This window comes from Homarus americanus, unplaced genomic scaffold, assembly GCF_018991925.1.
Source record: "Homarus americanus isolate GMGI-L3 unplaced genomic scaffold, GMGI_Hamer_2.0 scaffold33619, whole genome shotgun sequence".
NCBI lineage: Eukaryota > Metazoa > Arthropoda > Malacostraca > Decapoda > Nephropidae > Homarus > Homarus americanus.
This window is the reverse complement of record NW_024735968.1, coordinates 25264-47843: the sequence shown is the minus strand read 5'-3', so window position 1 is coordinate 47843 and position 22580 is coordinate 25264. Positions and strand designations below refer to the sequence as shown.

Genomic DNA, 22580 nt, shown 5'->3' with positions numbered 1-22580 from the left:
AAATTTGACCTTTATTTCTTCTGCAAATGGCAATTTCTTGTTAGAAATCAATTTTAAGACAGCACTGTACACCTAATTACACCAGAAAAACCCATTTCATATAAATCAACCAATCAGAATACCGTCGTCATATCTGAGGGTTGGCGACCAGTCCCCACTATAAACGTTTTCGGGCTATTTTTTACCAATCCTCCAAGATTTTTTATTTCTTTGGGGGACCCAGTTTTTAATTTAATTCAACCATCCGTCCATGCCTTCCTTTCCCCTGGCCCTCCTACCCTCAACGTTGCCCATTAATGTTTCTGTTACTAGCCCCTCATCTGTAGTTATAAGATCAAAGTATCTCATTTTAATTTTCTGTACTTTTCAATTCTTTCTCTTGAAGTTTTTGCTGGCTTTTTCATTTGTTTTCCTCCCAGTGTAACTTATTTTTAACATACTTTGCCTATAACATCACATTTCAAAGTCTCTAATCCCTTTTTAGTGTTTTTGCTAAAAGTGCCCAAGCTTCTGACCCATACAACAATCCTTGCCATATAAATCCTATCAGCAGGTTTTTCTGAAAATGAATTTAATGTCCCTTTTCATTGGGTCCTTTAGATTATCACATGTCCCAACGGGACAAAGAAACAACATTAACAGAGACCGAATGTGAAAAGGAGCTTGGTGTGTTTGTTGACAACGAACTGAAGTTCTTGGGCCATTGTGAGGTGAATCAAGCAACTAAGGATACACAAATTTGACCTACCTCAGGTATGAGTTGTAGTTGATGTCCACGAATTCCCAGGGCATGGTAGTAGTGTTGGTGGCCGAGGTGGTGATGGACCAGTATTAATTGAAAATAAAGTCGGCGTGTCTGCTCTTCGATGTAGCAAAATTGTTGTCTGATAAACACTGATGTTAAACTGGCGTGTATATTCTTTGTTCCTGCTTGTACTGTTCTGTTGAATGGATAAAACTGGTGTAGGTCTTCCTCTTGCTTTGATTTCAGTCTTTTCATTTAATGTCAGCTGGGAAAAGTTTATGTTTTGCAAATACTTCACTCGATTTTCCATCGTCAAAGGGTAATTAAAGAAAGCACGATTTAACCACACCATCCACACGCAATGTAAACACGAGACTGAGCTGCTTCAAGTGCGGCGGCGGCGCCAATTAATAACAGACATGAATCGTACAGCATTGACAGCAACTATGAAAGTAACTTAAATTTTGGTCTGATTTTAATGAAAATTCACTTAGCAACGTATTGAAAATAATTAAATAACATATAAAATGATATATTTGTTGGTAGTGTATTATTCAGCTGTCTCTCTAAAGGAATCATACGCCTGGCAGTGAGTGTCTGGGGGGACTGCAGCTCTGCAGCCCTATGCACGAGCCGCCACTGATTGTGACCAACTTCTGGTAACTTGACCAGACCCTGCCCCCAGTCGGACCATCCCTGAGTACTGTCCCAGAGATGTGCTGGAGACTGCCAGTTGATTGAAAGTGTCCAAATGAGGGTCTGGTGCCTGTGCTACGGCACCTCAGTTACCCGGAACTTAGATCACTTGCAATTGCCGAGCTTATATTATAAACGAGAAAAGGGTGACTTAATTAATGTTTATAAACATCTCATAGGGTATTACTTAGTCGAGTGTTCAGACCTGGAGCTGGCAGACGCCCGCCCTACTTCGGGTCACAGCTCAAGGTTGAAGAAGCCACAAGCTCAGAAAATTGTCAGGCCAACTGTTTCGGGGTGAGAACTGTAAACTCTTGGAACAATCTGCCAGACTGTTTTGACGGCACCGAGTGTGAGTTCATTCAAGACCAAACTTTACCAACACTGGCGCAGGTAGAGATCCTTTCTGGAGCCAGGACAGTGGCGAAGAGGATAAACGTAAAAATCAAAGTAAAACTACTTTTTTTGAAGTTTGAATTCATGATCAGAGCCAGGCTTTATTTAAATAGTACATGTATACTTAAGGCATCACGATAGAATTCTCTTTCATGCTATTATGAAAGAAAAATTTGATATGCAAGGGGTACTCTTTCATTTTATAGGATATCACCAACCCACTGACACACTAGACTCCACTTCTTTTCTCTTGCAACCCATCCAAGTTCGTCCCGATTTTTCATCGAATCCTGCTAGCCTCTTCTGCTTCAAACACACCAGAGTTAATAGACCAATTGGTACAGTACGTAATGACGTCTGATAACTTCATTGTGTTACGGAAAATCGCACTGTCTTCTCAAAGCTCAGAGGCTGGTGTTTGACAAATTATAGCTAAATAATTTCTTGGCAAAGGTAACCCTATGTGAAGGTTTGTTAACCACTCAAATTATATCAAAGTGTGAGGCATAAATCAACTTTTGTTAATTCATGTTTATCTGAAAACATAAAACCAATTTGACTTTGTATGACAATGTTAATGATTAAATTATCTATCAAGAGTCCAGTGATCCGATTTCCTACTTGATTCTGAATCTCAAAACTCCGTACGTTGAATCATTACTGAGATGCAAGAACTCTGCTAAAGGCTGACTTAAACCAAAGGACAATATTATAACCTCTAATTTGGTCTAGAATTTAGACGCATTCATTTTAGCACCGATCAAAATCAACTTCATGACTGAAATCTAAATCCGGATTCAAAGACTATAAACGTCTGGACTCTGGTGTTGTGGGTTTGGCATGGTAAGTACTTTAATGGTAAATTAAGCTATAAAACAGATAATTAAGAAATGAATTGTTATAGCTGGTAGTTGAACAGTAACTGGTAAACGCCAGCAAAAAAAAATCCTGCATGAATTTTGATTCTTTGTTTTATGGAGATAGTTTTTTTTCCTGGGGGAAAAAACTAAATACTAATGTTTTCCAATCATGGTCAAATTAGTGTATTCATTTTTTCCGGAGAAATCAACATCTTCCTGTAAATAAAACCGTTAAGTGTATGCAGAAAATAAAAGTTTTTGCTGTTTTTATGTACACAAAAGAAGCGCTAACCTAACCCTCTCCTCTTGGGTGGATATGTAATGTAGTCAGTATTTAACTTATCCCTATTGGTAATTAGTTATGACTAACCCGCGGCCGAAATGGATTGAAAACGATAATTAAAACGCCTGATTTTCACTGTTATCTTAGGTGAATTTATAGTATCACACCGGTCTTTATTTCTGCATTAAAAGTATGTACCTCATTTTTATTCTACGATATTTCCACCGGATATTAAGGATAACCGAGATATTCATTTTTCAAGATTATTACTTTCTCTCATTCACAAGTGTCGCCATGATCTGTTTACTTGTGACGGAGGTGGTCTGACCCCCTGCTCGCGCATTGCTCCAGGCCTCCAACGGGGGTTAGGTTAGGTTAGGTTTTCTTGGTTGGTTGGTAATATAATTTGTTGTTCTAAAAAAACCAACTTTTTCCGTTATGATTGTTTGGTGGGGGGGGGGGGATCTGAAAAACACGTGATTTCCAGTGGAAATGAATGTCAAATTTGTTGAAAACTCATCACAATACATAGGAAAAACCTGTTTTTAATATTTAAATAAAGGCCGGTGTGATACTATAAATTGACCTTATTTTATAGTGGACACTGTTTAAATTTGTGCAAATGTGATAAAAATTGATATTTTTAAAATATACATTACTTAACATTTGTGGGTACGAAGGACAGACCTAACCAACCTAACCAAACAAACCTACCTAACCTTACCTAACATTCTCACCAGGAGGCTCTGCCCCCCAAACCTTCTGTATATTAAACAGAAAGAACTTACTATAATATGGTGAAATTTGAGGCATTTTCTGGACATGAGATGATGTGGGCGCATCAGCACTTATGCAGCCCGGCGGCTGAGTGATTTATTGTGATAGTGGGAAACGTCGAGCCATGGCGATGAGGAAGTGATGAACAAATTTATTTCCGGTCTGAAAGCACAGAAATTCCCACAGTGTGAACAATGCATAATTATTGAGTTATGATCCTATATTATCAATCTTGACCTCACCAAAGGTGGGCAGAGCTTCAGAGTAGTGGGAAAATGTGGAATTAAAAACATAAGTAAGTAAAAGAGCCCAACCTCCCTAAACCCAATCTGGTCATTGTACTCATTTACTGGGTAATTATTCCACAAACAGTAAAACAGTAAACCCTCGATAACTCGGCACATATGGGGCTCTGGCCTTGCCCAGTTATCCCAAATTCTGACTTATTAAAGCACTTCCCCACTCCGACAAAAATACAACACTAAAAAATTTTCTACCCATATATGTGTACAGTGGTCCCTCGGTTAACGAACACAATCCGTTCCAGCAGGTTGTTCGTTAACCGAAAAATTCGTTAACCGAAACCATTGTTTCAAGGGGTTTTTGGGTAATTGGTTCCAGCTCACTGAAAATTGCCTAAATTCAACAAAAATGGTAGAAAAGTTCACTTACTTTGAGGTGTGTATGTAGAAGGCTCCTGGATGATGATGATGATGATGATGGGAATTAGAATGGGGGTGGAGGAGAAGGGAGAAGAGAAGGCATTGGGGTGGAAGAGAAGTCACCCCATGGTACCATTTCACCCATAAAATTTTAGTTCTCTTGGTGTATTTCAAGATTATTTTCTTTAAATCAACACTGCACTGCATTATATATTGTCAATATGTAAAATATATTTCAAAATGACTAATAATTTGCTTGGAAACAAAAAAAAAGCATTTAGTTGAAGAGAGTCTCAAGCAAGATGTTACCTCCAGTGAAAACAGAGAGAGACTAACGCCTGTTTGCTGTGTTAAGAGGCTGGATGCCGCGCATTAAACTAGTCACTTTACCTTCAATTATGTTCAATAATTGTTAAAATGTCTAAAAAATTAAATATTAAACTTTTAAAATTATTGAATAGTATAAATTTCTTGATATTTACTAAAATAGTAAGGAATTGAAGCCCTAGAACCAATTAATGTATTGGCGGACTAATACTGAAGCTGGTTGACTGGCCAGTGCAAGCGAAAACATGTTGAGGTCGGTTCGTAAGAAATTCGTTCACCGAATTTTTGTTCGTTAACCGAATTTAAGAATCTTATGGGAGGCAGTTCGTTAACCGAAATTTCGTTAACCGAGGCGTTCGTTAACCGAGGGACCACTGTACATGTAATTAATAAATGTAAAAAAGTAACACTTACCAGCAATGCAGATGAAGATTAAAGCATCATAATAGGTGACACAGAGGCATGGTAGGTGATGCAGGTGGCCAGATATGCCAAGATTTTCCCCGATAATTTTATATATCGTGGCATTTCCCGAGTTATACTAATACATCCTGAGACCATATCCTTGCCAAGTTATATCAAATTCCGAGTTATCAAATGCTGAGCTATCGAGGGTTTACTTTACTGTACAGTACATCCCTTTAGCACTTCAACAAATGATGATACAGTGGTCCCTCGGTTAACGAACTCAAGTCGTTCCAGAGGGTCGTTCGTTAACCGAAAATTTCGTTAACAGAATCCATTGTTTCAATGGGATTTTGGGTAACTGGTTCCAGCTCATCGAAAATTACATACAAAGTAAAAACAAAATGCAGTAAAGTACACTTACTTTGAGGTGTGTATGTAGAAGGCTCCTGGTTGATGATGATGGGAATTAGAAGTGGGGGTGGAGGAGGAGAAGGGAGAAGAGAAGGAAGTGGGGGTGGAAGAGAAATCGCCCCATGCTTGATGCCTTCATTTCACCAATAAAATTTGAAGTTCACTAGGTGTAATTCAAGATTATTTTCTTTAAATCAACACTGCACTGCACTATATATATTGTCAATATGTTAAATAATTTCAGAATGACCAATAATTGTACTGTAAAAACGTAAAAATACTCTGTGTTCAAGAGACCCACAAGCAAGATGTTTCCTCCACTGGCTAGATACAAACTGAGGCCTTGGTGGGTGAGTGAAGTGGCTAATGGGCACACCAAAAACTAGTTCCCTGTACTGCAATTATGTTAAATAAGTGTTAAAACGACTAATAATTTTAATATAAAACTTAGAAAAATATTGAATAACACAACCTTCTTGATATTTACTCCAATGAAAACAATTTAAGCCCTAGAACCAATTACTGTATTGGCGGACTAATCTTCCAGCTGGTGAGCAAGCCAAAACATGTTGACATGATTTCGTAAGAATTTCGTTAACCAAATTGAAGATTCTTTTGGAAGGTAATTCGTTAACTGAAATTTCGTTAACCGAGGCGTTCGTTAACTGAGGGATCACTGTACAAGTAGCCTAAGAGAGGGGCACTCCTTAAACACCACCAAACTGATGATATACAAGCTTAAGTATATAATTTTGGGGAAGTCTTGTGAAAGTAGGTTTATTGAAACTCAGTTTCTCTTTATTTAATTTGTAATACTGATGCTTGACTGTGTCTTTGTCAAGGATGAGCTTAATTTTCTCCCCAACTCAATGATTTCCTTCACATCATCATGGCTTGGTCCAGGTAATTCAATGTTTTTCTCTGGTGGTGGGGGTCCCGCGGAAGCCATTGTGAGTTGTGAGGGGAATAGCGGGCACAAGAGATAACTGTATACGCGGAGAACTGAGAACAATGAGACAGTCCCGGCTAGGTCAGCGACTTCTTTCCTCCCGTGGCAGGGCACGTCATATTACATTAAACCAATCACAGCTAGCGGGGGAGGGAGGTAAGGATGCGTGGCCCAATCACAGTCCGATACGTCATATGACATCAGCGATAACACAACAGCAACATACTGCGCAACTTTACTCGTGCCGCTTCCTCACTCATGGTCAAACATGGCGGGATGGTGGGCCGCTTGAATCCAAAATGGCGCGGCGAGTCTGGACCTCCAGCTGCTTTCCACGTAAATGACCAAATTTACCATGTAATTAAAGCATTTCAATTCTGGCAAGGCACCGCGTAAATGACCAAACGCGTTAACCAAAACCGTGTAAATCCAGACTATACTGTACTTGTATTTAAACATAAAAATATCATGCATATTTTATCTTAGGTATATAGTACTGTACTTTTTCCTTCTCATTAAAATTGACTGCGCATATTACATTGCATCAATATAGTTAATGTTAGTTCACTGAATCTGTCTTTCAGAATTCATCTAAACCAAGATGAAGACAAAGTTTTTTGTAACATGTGGCCGAGGCTTGAGCACCTTCGCTGAGCAAGAGATTAATGAGAAGGTTCCCAAGGTGCGTGATATCCAGCCTCTAGGAGAAGGCAAGTTGTCATTCACTATCCACCAGGCTTCATCTTGGCCCCTGCCTCAAACTTCTGTTATTAATGAAAGTGAACATCCCCAAAATATAAAAGAGAAATTTTCACCAACTCTTGGTCTCAATAAACCAGAAGAGGAAGCAGAGTATATTAATGCCATAGCTCCAGTATTTAAGCTGAAGTTAGTGGAAAGAATCTTCATGTTGCTGCACTGTGAACACACTGATGATCCTGGTAAGGTTATAATATGTTTAAGTAATGGTTAAATCTTGAAGGAAACTTATGTATTTTATTCTGGTAAATTTTGCCACAGATTAATGTGTGGACTGTTTTGTTTAAGATAATTGAAAGGTCAGTAAAGAAACAGTGGGTGGCATGGTAAAGTAAATTACAGCATTTAAAGAGATGGTTTGAATTGAAATAATAATTTCAAGTCAAGGAATACAATACTGTATGTAGTGAAGGAGAATTGTGTGAGGGTGAAAGAGTGAATGAAACACGCTTCACTAATGGTTCATCAGTAAAAGATTTAGGTGTAAAGCATCGAGGAACAGACCCCCCCCCCCACCCCCTGCACACCTCCAATATGAATTAGACCTTTAGGGAATACCCAGGTACAGTATGATGCAGTACAGGGTATATGGATTTACAGAAGTTTTCTGTATTTCTTTTTTTAAGATCAATTTACCTCTTTTCATCTTATGAGGGTTATACAGCAGTTCCACCCAACTTGATAGGCAAGGGAATACTGTACTGTACAGTGTAGCAAGATAGGAATTTTACCAAAACCAATGGGACTTGATATCAGCCATATTCATCATTTTGTATTTTTTTTTCATTTGAATTTATAAACTTAGTTTTCATTTTTTACAAGTACAGGGGGTCCCCAACTTACGAAAGTCCGATGTACGCCTGCCCGCCGATACGAACAGGGTTAAACTTGAAATTTACAGTATTTTATTTACCTGATTACTTATTTTTTTACTTTCATTTACTGTACAGTTAACCCTCACTTTATGCGGTTAATGTAACCCGGAGGGTACCGTGGAAAGCGAGAAACGCGTAAAGTGAATAACATAACATATGGGATTAATTGAAATGGAGTCCAGCCGATCCCCAAACTCCACTTTTTGACGACACATAACTATGTTTTAGTAAAAATAGCATCTTAATTTTATGATGGTACATGCACACAATTAATACTTAAGAGAAATAGAGAAATACAGTCGCCAAGTTAATGTCCATTCAAATAATGGACACGACTCCCTCCCCCTCTTCTCACACTACACTGCTGGCTCTTCCCTCTGAGAAATTTTGGGGAAAACCAGGTAGTAATAAATAATACCTCAAACTAAAGTTAGGATAATATAATTGACATTGCTGGATTCCTTGTAAGACCAGGAATATTTTGAATATAAATGTCATATATTTTTCACAAAAGATAACATATTTACTCAGATTAAACATTACATCTAAAATTTGTATGTCTAATGCAAAATCTATGATGTTTATATTCAAAATGATCATCAAATTGTAAGAATTCCAGCAATGTAAATTATATTCTGGCCGGGTAATTTGTATGAATTTTATGAGCTAAAACAAATATCTTCAGTTAATAAAAAAAAAATATTCTTCACGACACTATCTGTCAATCAAAGTACCCCACCTTGCCTCCCCCCCCCTCTTCCAACCGCGCGGTCAGTCCCAACCCTCCCCCCACCCCCCACCAATCCTCCCTTCAAGAGAAAGAGTGGGTGAAAAAAATAAATTTTAACATTTTGTATTAAATAATACCTCAGATTAAAGTTAGGATAATATAATTGACATTGCTGGATTCCTTGTAAGACCAGGAATATTTTGAATATAAACGTCATATATTTTGCACAAAAGATAACATATTACTCAGAGTAAACATTATATCTAAAATTTGTATGTCTAATGCAAAATATATGATGTTTATATTCAAAATGATCATCAAATTGTAAGAATTCCAGCAATGTAAATTATATTCTGGCCGGATAATTTGTATGAATTTTATGAGCTAAATAAAAAAATTATACTTCACCCGTGTAAAGGGGTACACCCACCGCGGAATGTGAGCATCCTGGGTTCTGGCAGGGCACCGCGTAAACGTGGAAACGCTGAATGTGGGACCGCGTAAAGTGAGGGTTGCCTGTATTTTGTCATTCTATTTCTTCTTTTGTCTTAAATTAAGTGACTTTAGATGTATATAAGGACTTAGGCTATGATATAGTGGGAAATTAAGAATTATTTTGTAAGTACAGTATGTATATACAGCTGCTCCTCGACTTACGACATACTTGACCTCCGACCACCCGAACATATGACCGCCTCAGTCATACGAAAATTTTGTCAAATTACGTATTTTCAAGTTCCAACGTCAGTGATTGCGCTGTGTACTGACAAAACGTTTGTAATTTCTTTAAAATGGCTGGCAAGCTTAAAAGTGAGAGTTTTGTGGTGCTGAGAAGAAAAAGAGACACCCACTTTAGATTTTCTATGTATTATTTAAGGATTTTCGACTTACAACCAATTCGACTTACGACCTGGATTTGGGTCCCTAACCTCGTCGTAAGTCGAGGAGCAGCTGTATAGCATATGTTCCGATTTACTTACAAACATCCTCAGGAACGGAACCGGTTCATAACTCGAGGACCCCCGGTACTGTACAGTATGATGTGATCATTAATAATATTAGATTAATATCAAAGTTTAGACTAAAAAGAAACTATTCACCAACATACTTAACTAAAAAATTCAGATTACAGTACAGTACAGGTATATTGTACACACTTCTTTCACTTTGTATGAGTTAAATTTGCTTGTTTAGTATTTAACCTTAAATTTACTGTACCAATGGTGCTACAGTGCCATCTTTTACATGTTGTCATGACCTTTGAAGAAATGCTTTACTGATCTTTTAAAGGCTAACAAATTACACATAATTCAAACATAAAAAGGATTTACATTTGGAATATTGGCTATAATTCATGAAAGCCCAGAAATGTACACGTCAGTGAAAAGGTACTGTAGCTCTATTAGTTGATCAGTTGGTCTACCCTCTGCAGTATCAACCCACACAATACAAGTTTGATTTCATGGCTTAGCAGAGTTGGTAAAGTATTATTTGCTGTGGTGTACAGTGAACAACAAAACTGTCTTTTAAATTTTGTGTGATGAAACATAATCAGAGATTTACCTCGACTACATTTGAACATTTGGTATGCCTGACTGGGTAGCATGATTCATTTGAGACGAGAAGTCCTCTCTATACGGATCATGAAGTATATCATGGTTTGAAACATCCCAAAATGGTTAATGTGGTAAGTGATATATTTCACAGCCATGGTAAATGGATAGCAGGGAAACCTGGAAACTCAGGATCAGTACTCTCCAGGCCTGCCAACTGTTCAAAAGTTCTCCAGAGAGAGTGTTGGAAGGCTCAAGTATGCTGTGATACTGTACATTCATCCAAAATTGTGAAGATAGTTTTGTCACTCACTGTAGATAGATCTGGTTACTGTGCCATACCAAAGTCCCAGTTAAAGTGAACTTCATATTGCCAGTGGTTTGTCACCTTATAAAACTGTTGGATTTTTTCATAAAACATGTTGGCCCTCTTTAGCTATTGCAGTCCTTTTATTTGCAAGATCACTTTTATGTTGAGGTACCTGTAGAAATTCTTCTTGGGGAAGCTTGAATTTCTTTCTTTTTCGATCTACTCAAGCTTTCAATTTTTTAATAGTATGTTTCACTCTTCACTGCTTTATTTCCAAAAATTTAAATCCCTGAACAATAATAGTTTCTGTGATTTGTAAGATTCATAGGTTGTACCTGTAAATACAGTAATTTTGATGTTTGCTGCCAATGACATGAGATACAGTCCTGAATAGTATAGCAAAATAATGTTGTGAGATTAATTTGATATTATTTTATTACTGCTAGGAATGTACATGTTGCCGCCCATTGAGCGACTGTGGGTTAATGACACCCTTACACGTAGGACTCGATTGTTCTTTATTCGGTATGTTCCATCACTATTAGCGACTACATAATATAGTATATTTGAGTAGAGTAGGGTGTTAAACCATACAAAACTTACGTATTTCGGGTTTAATGTAGGACTTATTTAATACCCTGACTTGATAGGTCACTGGATGGATAGAGACTGTCTTCTGAACCCCACAGGGAATGAGTCAGTCCGAGAGGAGGGCCATCTGTTTCACATTTAACACCCCAGCAGAGTTTGTCAACACCCTTTCTCTCTCTCTATCCCTCTCTTTCTCTCTCTTCTAGTTTATCCTATTATGACGGTAACATATCCTACTGTGGCGATAACAGTACATAATATTCTATCTCAATCAGGTCGGTGCAGTGAAGGTAAAGATGTTAATAATGTCTCAAATCCAAAGGAAGCATTTAACCAAGAGACAGCAAGAGTCAAAAAGGAGAAACTTTACTCTGAAGACATATGCTGTGAGAGTTTACAAAGTTCTAAGGAAACATCAAGTTGTGAGAATACCTTAAGAAAATGCACAGTACCATCAGAGAAGAACATTGCACCTGAGAGTGTTTTAAATGACTGTAAGTTTTCTGATCATCTGTTATTGTTTTGATTTTGTGTAGCCTCTGGTCCTCTCATAAGTTATACAGAATACTGCTGTAAAAAGTTTATTATCATTACAGTATATTATTATTATTATTGTACAGTATTACCATTATTGTTAGTGCTATTGTTTTTATTATTATTGTTATCATTCAAATGGTCATTTGGACATATTTAAGGAGATGATGGGAAAACAATTATTACCCTGTCATTACTTAAGATGAAAAGATCTTCAACATTTTTATTGAATGATACATAAGGTAGACTTTTCTTCTGTTTAGAAGGCGAGTAATTTTCTGGGGTGTTAACAATCCTTCCTCACTGGGTTAGCATTTCACAGATCATTTATTATTGTTTCTTTTCCCTATTTTTATAGTGGACTCTCTTTACAGGTGAGAAGAAATTGATGAACATCATGAACAATACTGAATGGGCAGATGTAGCACATAGAGTCCAAGTGTTGAGGGTCTACCATGACCACTTTGCTGGGTGCCGTGTGCTCTGTCACAACCCTGACACATGTCCAGGGTCTGTTAACAGGAAAATTGATAAACATCAGTTACAGCAGAAGCGTAAAGCCACATTTCTGTCCTCTGGTTTAACCAAATATTGTCAACATAAAAACAGGAAAAGGAGATACCTAACTGTAGGTCCTACAGAAAAATATTTTCACGGAAAAGATTTTAAACGTAAAAAAATAATTTCTAATGAAGGATTAAATGTTCATGGTTATATTAAGAAAGAAGGTTCAGTCAATCAAATTTCAAGAGACCATTATCCCTTTATTCCCAAAAATAATGAAATTAGGAATGGAGATGGACTGTTACTTGATCCATCTAAAGCTGGTGATGAAAAACTTCTTGGTTGTAACACAGCATTGCTAAATGAACAAGCTTCATCGGTATGTACTGCACCAGTTAAAAATGCTAAACTTCAGGTTACTGATTTATGTAGAACTGTTCCATCATGTGACAATGAAAAATTATCATTTAAGATCACCTCAGAAAGTACAGCGATGGTGCTAGTGGAAAACGCTGAGACATTCCCAGTAAATGAAGCAAGCTTAGCCAAAACCAGAACAGTATTTGAAAAGAGAGAAGTGGTGCTTAGTAGTGATGTAGCAAGTATTTTCATATCCCCAAATATACCAGATGAAGGGATAAGGCAGCAGTGTAGTGTAAATCAGCACAAAAAAGCAAACAGTAATGAACAATCAGTGAGCTTCAGAGTGTCATGCAGAGTCTCTGGTCTTCACAAGAATGTACTAACAACTGACTGGCTCACTCAGAAGTTTGTACAGCACTTAAGTCAAGTGATGGATGCATGGGTAACTAATTGGCAAGAACCTACGATGGATATCTATGTGAATGTTACTGATTCACATTTTATTGTAGGTATGAAAGTTGATATAGTTTATATTTCTTTAATAATATATTTTCTTAATGAATATTAGTAAATAGTGTTAATAGATACATTATGCAGGAAAGCAAAAAAATTGACTAAAAGATATATACAGGTACTGTACTGTATGTACCTGTATACTGTATTTCAGTGTGTAGCAAGGTATTGTATGGTAAAAGTGCAACCTACTTTCCTGTACAATGCTATGGTGAAATATTGATCCCATGGTGGAGGGTAAGGAACTCTGTATATACTCAAGTATAGTCCCAGTTTTTAAGATCCAATTTTTATTCTAAAGTAGAGGGTCAGAGTATATATACTTCTCGGTACAGATCTACTGGGCTTGCCTTCCATACACCTCGAGTTTTACTTTATGGTGCTATATGAAGAGTAGAACCTCATTCAATATATATGTTGCTTTAAATCTACAAATACATGATGCAAATGAAGATTTACTGATAATTTTCTTTTCATTTGGATCTGTTTACATTGCTGGGAAATTTTCAACTGTTCTCCACCTGTGAGCTACATGCTTGTTATGATTATTTTTGAAAATTGTAATTTTGATTAGATACCGGTACAGTACATGTAATTTTCTTCATTTTTGTTTTACTCACGTGCACACACAATCAGGGCCGGCGCTACCCACTAGGCGATCGCCTAGGGCGCCAACATCTGGGGGCGCCACAAATTCAGGGCAAACTTGGATAAAATTAAAAATGAAGGGAAAACTGTGATGGACACTGTGGTGGAGCCGTGGAGGGTCGGAGCAGGATGTTAGAAGGGTGGGGGGTCGGAGGGAGGCGAGAGTAGGTAGACGGTAGCCGACTGTGTTTTCTTTTTTAATATTATTCGTTAACCCCCCGGAGGGACTAACCCGGGTCCTTATCTTTGGCGGCCTGGAGAACTGTCGAGCAGTGACCTGAAGGCTGACATCTGAGGAACCCTTCTCCCAACCCCACCATCCCCTCCCCTCCCTTACTGCCACTTATTGCCAGGGCGGCTGAGCCGCCCCTTCCCTGTCTTTGTCGGGATGAGGCAAGGTTACCTGACCTCTGAAGTTTACGTCAAGGATTTATTGACTTAATGTAATAACAATAATTGGTTATTTGCATGGGTGAAGTAATAAAGCCACAAGATGAAAACAATGTAGTAATGGGTTACTGTACCTACATTAGCTTATCAAAACTTTCAAGGGGGCGCACATCTAAAGGCTTGCCTAGGGCGCCAAATCATCTTGCACCGGCCCTGCACACAATCCTACATCCAGAATATGCATAAAAAATTATCATAAAGTAAAAAATAAAGGGAATAAACATTTCTTTGTGTGCTAGAGTTAGCACTTAGGTACAGCAAAGTATTCAGGTTGGATGACGTTTGACATCTCTGTACAGGTATCTGTAGATGAATAGACTGAGTAGGATGGATAACTAACTATTGAAAGGGAAACTTGTTCCAAGAAAGCTAACATCAATATATTAATTATTAAATTGTCCAAAGGCTTGTTAACATGCAGGATGTTCAATTTACAGGTGTAGCACTGGCCCCGAAGCCTCTTTCTCTGCGACGTTATATTCCACACATCACTCTACGATCTACTGTCTGCAACCTGATGGCCAGGCTGTCCCAGATACTTCCTGGTTGTGTGCTCTTAGACCCAATGTGTGGTGGAGGAACCATTTTGCTGGAGGCTGTTACAGACTTTAAGGTTGGCTTGATCCTTGCCTTTTCCTTTACTTGTGAGACCTGAAAAAGAAGAAATTGATTTATTAAAAAAAATTTAAAAGAATATCCTACTTGATCCTATACAATAGAGACTGATTAGTGTGTATAAGCTTAGGATTACTTGCACAGTACAGTATTTTAATGAATGAATATGGTTTTAGATGGACACACTTGAAAAAATGTTAGGCTATATGCAAATTACCTTTTTAAGCTTTACACTAAGTATGAGCTATATGTACATTACAGCATTTTCAGTTTTGCAGGTTAGTCATGTTATTGCAAGTGACATGAGCATAAACCAGCTTGAGGTAGCCAGATGTAATCTTAACAGTCTGCACACCCCCGTCAGTCTCTTACAAGCTCCTGCTACTGGTAAGTTGGCTGCTTGCTCGATAGTGAAGAGGAAAGATACACTCTGAGGCTCAGTTAACAGATAGGTGTCCAGATTCTTGTCAGTTGTGCACCTGAGGCAAGTTTCTATATCCACATATCCATCTTCCTTTTTCGAGGTTTGTGGAAACTTTACAAAATCATTACCAAATAGCAGTTCATTCTTTTAAGATCTTTTTTCTCCCATTCTTGGTTACTGTCAATGATATCTGTGCTGAAGTCTTCTCTTGTGTGTGGTCATACAACTGTAAAAATTATGTGCAATTTAGGAGATTACATCATTCATCATTACATAGTTTTATAGTACACCCACTCCTTGTTTTACACTCATTTGATTTAAGCGTTTTTGGAATAACGCGTTTGTTTAATTAATACCAGCTCCTAATTTAAACACAACTATTTTTTAAATATAGCTGTTTAAATTTGCCTCGTATTCGCCTGGCAGCGGAGTCGCTTGTGATGACTGGTGAGGCGCGTGTTAGTACAGTATTACTGTAAAGTCACAGTCATATCAACATCAACGATTTTAATATTATTATTATTAATAATAATAATCATTATTATAATAATGTAATAATGATGATGAAGATAATGTTGATAATGAAGTATACAGTACTGTACAACAACTGTGACGGCGTCCAGCTGTTTAGTGTTTGCAGCAAGCTTCTTGTGTACCGCTTTCTCAGTTTGTTTCGGCACTACTTGTTTGTGTTTTTATCATGTATCTTTTAGTGTTAAACACTATTTTCCCCATCGAGCATGTCTGGAAAACGTCCATCTGCCTCCTCTGGTGAGCCTAAAGCTATAAAGGCAAGAAAAACAATCACAATGGACATCAAGTTAGATGTGATCACTCGCCCGTACCCTCGCCTCAGTAGCTCCCTCCCCTACCCCACCTTTGTCAAGCAGAAGTTGCCGGTCATCAGTGTAAGTGTTATTTAAGATGTATTTACTATTGTTGTTCTTTATTAGCTGGTTTTTCTTTATGAATTAGTAAGGTAAAAGAATATTTATTGTGAGTTACCCTGTACTGTATATGATGGTTCCCCTAACCTGTACCATTTACATGTATTCTTTTGGGAAAAGTAGGTTTAATTTACGCATTTTTGAATTAAGCGGAGATTTTCAAGAACCTAACCCCCACGTAAAACGAGAGGTGGGTGTATAAATGATATGAACAAATATCTTTTCTCAATACAATCTTCAGATTGCATAGTCACTCAGGCTTTTCCTGAAGAAAGTAATATTCCCTAAACATAGAGCTTTACAGCACTTCATAGTCTCTAATTACTCCTTTAGTCTCACTTTGTACCCTATGGTGGAGGTACCATTCAGTATCAGGTGGTAACTCATTCACAGATTCTGTGTTCTTACGAATCCCATCCTTAATTGACAGTTCATGACCTCATTTCCGGGCTGTTTCTGGTGTAAAATTACATTACGTTTGCTGGCTCAACAAGTCCTAAAATCACATAAATATAAAAACTATTTTGTCAGACCACTCCACTGAAGTTCCTGTTCTTAGCAGAATTGTAGTTGAGCACTCTTTCATCATCACTGACCATGCACAACTTGATGACACCACCCTCTGATCACCCTAGCAATAAGGCAAAGTCTCATAACATTTTTTAAACCTCTCATCCAAGCCTTTTCACTTTCGCCTGCAGTTTTAATAACCCTCTTCCATTCTCAGGGGTCGTCGTGTTTACAACCAGTGTTTTAAAAAAGTTTTGGTCATGAAGAACATCACTCTACATTGCTTGATGGGGAGTGTGGCAGTAAAATTAAATTATAATATTGGAATTATTTAATTTTACTGCCACACCTCCCTGTCTAGCAATGTACAGGGGGTCCCCAGGGTACGAATGGGCTCCATTCCTGAGAACACTCTTAGTCAGATGTGTACGTAAGTCAGAACACATGCATACTGTACCTACAGAACAATGTTTAAAATCCCACTATATCATAGACTAAGTCCTAATATACCGGGTATGTCTAAAATCACTTAATTTAAGACAAAAGAAATAGAATGACAAAATACAGTAATTGAAAGTAAAAAATAAGTCATCAGGGAAATAAAATACTGTAAATTTCAAGTTTATCCCCATTCGTATGCAGTTCCTGTGTGACTAATTTTTTTTTTAAACTCTGGTTGTAAACACGACCCCATCAACAGAAGAGGGTGATTAAAAATCTGGGCTTTTGTCTCTCCTTCTCGGGAATCTGATCTTTACTTCAGTTTTATAATATGTTTTCTACTATACATTTTCAGACAATCCTCATGTAAATATCACCCCATTTCAGGCAGAACATTCCGTGGTGTAGATTTAGGGTGTTCTGTTCATTTTCTTCGTAAAGGTTCCACTTTTGATAAAAATACTACAAAAACTTTAATTTCTGGAGTGACTGTCCATGTTATCCACCCAGCCACCACACCTCTTACTTCACATTACCATAACCTATATTCCCCATGACACCATCCCACTTGATTCAAACTCTGATCTGATTATTTCCTCTGCATCCTAATGAAGGATGAATCTCCTTGGTTTCATTCATATTGAAAAGCCAACCCATGATCTCGATAATTACCTTTTCCCCACATCCCAATTCACAAATTCTCCTTCTGTGCCCAAGGAGTGCAGTGACCAAGTGGATACAGTACCTGTACTTAAAGGGTCACTGTTCCATGTCCAGTGCACCTTCAGTACACCCAGCCTTAAGCGGTTAACATGTACCTAAATTTATGATTGGGGAAATGTAGGTGGGCAAGTACAGTACTGGCCACATTGCCTCCTTTAGTACTGAAGGCTTACTATTCATTATCAACTTTTACTTTTAGAATGTTACATAGAATAAATGAATGACACTGAATAAAGGAAGAATCTGAAAATTTTCTTGATTTCAGCCACTCCGCATTTAGTGGGAATAAGCTTGAGAGTGAAAAAATACAAAGCCACAGATGTGCTTTATCAGATGACATGTAGAGAAAATGCATTTTTATTCCAGCACTGCCCCTGCATGATGCATCTATCAATGTTGTGCTGTGTGATTTCCCATTTGGTAAAAAATACAAGTTGACAGCTGACAACACACAGTTGCTGAGAGGGGTTCTACTAGAATGTCAAAGGTAATACCTTAATAATTTTGTTTACATTATGGATCACTTTAAACCAATTTAAAGATACAACAATGTTGAATGTTGATCAAAGTAGATATTGGGAATATACCTGGTAAGGCTGGTAGGAACTACATGCATATTCCTGTGTATTATAACCCTCACAAAGAGACCCTTGATAACTGTTATGTACTGTCAAGTGCAGAAATTGTCCTGATGTTCACAGCACAATCCACCTTGGAGAAAATTGTATGAAGGAAATTAAATATAAGGTGTGGATAAATGTGAAGTACATTACTGTACAGTAGTGTATAACTACTGTACTACAGTATGATTGGATATTTACCTTTGTTCTGTTACATTAAATACAAAAGACTTAATATACATATAACTGTAAGTATGCTGTATTTTGTACATTACAGTGCACAGTTTAAAAAAAGTTACACCTAACATTCCAAGTAATTTCAACCCTACCAGTACTTTATTCTTAAATTTATATGAATGAAATACTGTACCATATTTTATATACAGTGGTCCCTCGGTTAACGAGCACAATCCATTCTAGAAGGTTACTCGTTAACCGAAAAACTCGTTAACCGAAACCATTGTTTCAATGGGTTTTTGGGTAATTGGTTCCAGCTCACCGAAAATTGCCTAAATTCAACAAAAAAGGTAGAAAAGTACACTTTCTTTGAGGTGTGTATGTAGAAGGCTCCTGGATGAAGATGAAGATTATGGGAATTAGAATGTGGGTGGAGGAGAAGGGAGAAGAGAAGGCATTGGGGTGGAAGAGAAGTCACCCCATGGTGCCATTTCACCCATAAAATTTTAGTTCTCTTGGTGTAAATCAAGATTATTTTCTTTAAATCAACATGTAAAATAAATTTCAAAATGACCAATAATTTGCTTGTAAACACACAAAAAAAGCATTTAGTTGAAGAGAGTCTCAAGCAAGATGTTACCTCCACTGAAAAGACACAAAGACTGACGCCTGTATGGTGTGTTGGCAGGCTGGATGGCGTGCCACAAACTAGTGACCCTACCTTCAATTATGTTCAATAATTGTTAAAATGACTAAAAAATTTAATATTAAACTTTTAAAATTATTGAATAGTATAAACTTCTTGATATTTACTAAAAGGGTAAGGAATTTAAGCCCTAGAACCGATTACTGTATTGGCGAACTAATACTACAGCTGGTGGACCGCCAAATGCAAGCTAAAACATGTGGAGGTCGGCTCGTAAGAAACTCGTTAATCGAGGGATTGCTCGTTAACCGAAGTTAAGAATCTTATGGAAGGTAACTCGTTAACCGAAATCTCGTTAACCGAGGCACTCGTTAACCGAGGGACCACTGTACTCGAGTGTAGTTTGATTTTTATAATCAAATTTTTATGCTAAAAATAATGGGGTCAAACTATTGATACACAGTATTTTTGGTGGGTTAAATTTCATGCTTTTCCATGGGTTATTTATGGTGAACAATTGCTACCCAGGACATGCCTGTGGTAAGGTAACCTTACCAAGCTGTGAAGTGTTATGGTTATTTTTGAACTCGTAATTTTGGGTAGATATACTGTATGGTACATAACTTTCTTCAATTTTTTTTCCTCAGTTACATGCTCAAAATCCTACATACATACATACTGTGAAAAAAGGTAAAAGAAATACTGTAATTATAATAAGGGCAATAACAAAAAGGAACTAAACATTTCTTTGTGTGCCAGCCAGAGTTAGCAGGCTGAGGGGGATTTATGTTATGTTTATTTTTCAATTTGTAATTTTGGTGAGATATATACAGTAGATATTGACAGAACTGTATGTAACTTTCTTCTTTTCTTTTCTTTTTTACTCGGTTACATGCACGGACAATCCTAAATACACATTGTGAAAAAATATAAATAAATAATTATCATAAGGTCAAACACATTAAAGGAATAACAAAAAAATTGCTCAGAAGTTGACAGCAACAAGAATGGATGAATGAGTTTCAGCCAAGTTAATGAAGGAAAATATGTGTTTGTGTATTTTGTCTTATCCTGCTTTATGTAGAAAAAGGTTTGAAAGATTAACAGAAAGAAAACCACTTTATTGTAGAGTGTTGATATGTGGCGGACGAGCAGTGTTTCTTCTGTCCAGGCAGCAGCAGCAGCTTCTCCTCCATCTGGTATCTTCCACAGACTCTTGTGAGCAACCCCAAGGTATGTATTGTAATGAGCACATCTCTCTTTACCTTGTCTGTTATCAGCTCTACTATTTAGGGTTCCCTGTAATCTAAATTACTATTGAAGATTGAATTTATAAATTATTTCATAAGTCATAAAACCAACACAAACATGTTAAACTGAAGGCGGGGGCACACCGGGCACTTTCTTCCCAGCACATTGGCCGTATTTGCTGGTCGCTGGCTTGGTGGCCCAGCAAGCAACAGGATTTCGCCTGTTGTGAGAAATGGACAATGATTTGTCGGTGAGCTTTGCTGGCAAGATTAGTGCTCAAATGAGCTTCATGTTAGGTGTTGAATATTTAACTGTAAATTGAATTAAATCATGAAACAATAATAGTTTATAATATAGCACATAAAACAGTGCTGTGTTTCTATTTTTTCGTCACTTAAGAACTTTAGTACAGTATTATTAAATCATTATTCAGGGTCTTCTTTGACTAACCAGCTGCTGCCATTTGTAAACAAACTTCACGATGGCTTCTCCAGATGCACCAACAAAACATTCCAGTGTGATGAAAACGTCTCTTTGTTTTGCTGGCCGGACCGTGTTCGCCGAGCATGGTTGGGAAGAAAAGTACCCAGTGTGACATTGCCTTAAGAGGGTTGTACATAATACATTGAAGTTCAGAGGTGTTATTCCTATCCCTCAAAAGCTTAAATTGGCATTAAAGTGGTGGAGGAACAAGAGCCATAGTTCACAGTTAGCAAGCCATGAGGAAAAGTTTTCTCCCTCTTTAGACTCCTCAAAGGGTTGGCTGTCCTCTTTGCCCTACCCATGAAACCCTCAAAGTAGAAAGTAGCTGGCCCCTTTGCCCATCCTTGGAACCCTCAAGAAAGGGAAGGACAACTGCCCCCTTTGCCCCCATCCCTCTCCCTGGCATACATGCCAAGGGAGTACCGGTAAGAGAGAAAGGTAGGAGGCAGAGAAGGAGTTCAGAGAAGAAAGAAGAGCAAGGGAGGAAATAGGGAGAAGAGGGTAAAGGAAGGGAAGAAGAAAAGGGAGGGGAGTGATAGTATTGGGAAGTGAAAGGAGAGGAAACAGAAGAACTAGACGGAAAGGAACAAGAAAAGGGAGAAGCTGTTTTTCCCCCCCTGTTTTCCTCTCTCCTTTACTCTTTTATCTCCTTCTCCTTTGTATCATCTAGGCATATGTAATAATCTTATTGTTGGTGTTTCTTCTTCAGAGATCTTGCTGAAAGTGGAGGGTGTTCACTGGGTGTCTCTCGGTGAAACTTGTGCCTGTGTTGCAGTTCTCTCAAAGGGTGAAGATCCTCGCCTCTGAAACCTCTTCTTCATTCCCCCTCTGCCTCCCTCTTCTCCAACTGTTTCCTTTCCTTTGTTACTGTCCCTCTCTTCACCGCTTCCTGTTACCTCTTTTCTTCCCCATGTTCCATATCTTCTTCCTGTCCTCTTCTCTCTCTTCACTGAACATCCATCATTCTCATCTATTCCTTTGTCTCTCCCTTCATATCATCTACTGTATACTGTTCTTTCTCCCCTTCCTTCCTTTTCCATTTTTATTCAAACATTATCATAACCATTGTTCAAGTCTGTATAATTTATTAATAAAAATTATTTTCAAATACAGTATAAAGAATTTTTACTCCTAAATCCCATCAAAACTGATAAAAGAAAAAGCCTCGGAAAATGTTCAAGTTCTTACAATTGTTTAACCAGAAGATGTAATAAAGCTTAAAAAAATATAAAGAAATGCAACAAGTGAAGATAAGGTTTAAAGAATACAATGAGAGGGAGGTTAGGGTACAGATTGAAAGGACGAGTAAGGAGGTACTGTACAGGGGGATAAGAGTAAGGTTGAGGCACGAGGGAGACGCAATGGTGCGTTACTTTGGTAATCTTACAGCTGAGCAGAC

The 22580-nt window shown here is 37.7% G+C and overlaps 1 protein-coding gene across 3 annotated transcripts; it reads left to right on the top strand.

Annotated features, from left to right (window-relative positions):
- The first annotated feature begins 2517 nt into the window (after window positions 1-2517).
- Window positions 2518-22294, top strand: LOC121871645. Of its 3 annotated transcripts, none has more exons than XM_042374053.1 (9): window positions 2527-2680; window positions 7099-7455; window positions 11608-11826; window positions 12241-13242; window positions 14782-14957; window positions 15238-15346; window positions 18371-18491; window positions 20577-20680; window positions 21891-22294. In XM_042374053.1, the coding sequence occupies exons 2-9, from the start codon at window positions 7116-7118 to the stop codon at window positions 21986-21988; spliced, it is 2169 nt and encodes a 722-aa protein (XP_042229987.1). In that variant the 5' UTR covers window positions 2527-2680; window positions 7099-7115; the 3' UTR covers window positions 21989-22294. The 3 variants fall into 3 exon arrangements, 2 of the variants coding, with proteins under 2 accessions (XP_042229987.1, XP_042229988.1); XM_042374054.1 differs by lacking the exon at window positions 2527-2680 and adding an exon at window positions 3494-4052; XR_006089933.1 differs by lacking the exons at window positions 20577-20680; window positions 21891-22294 and having other exon boundaries at window positions 2518-2680; window positions 15230-15346.
- Window positions 22295-22580: the final 286 nt, after the last annotated feature.

Coding starts and splice junctions, on each gene's coding strand:
- LOC121871645 (XM_042374053.1), top strand. CDS start 7,116: ATGAAGACAAAGTTTTTTGTAACATGTGGCCGAGGCTTGAGCACCTTC. Junction 14,958..15,237: donor AGGCTGTTACAGACTTTAAG/GTTGGCTTGATC, acceptor TCAGTTTTGCAG/GTTAGTCATGTTATTGCAAG. Junction 15,347..18,370: donor CTTACAAGCTCCTGCTACTG/GTAAGTTGGCTG, acceptor TTTTTATTCCAG/CACTGCCCCTGCATGATGCA.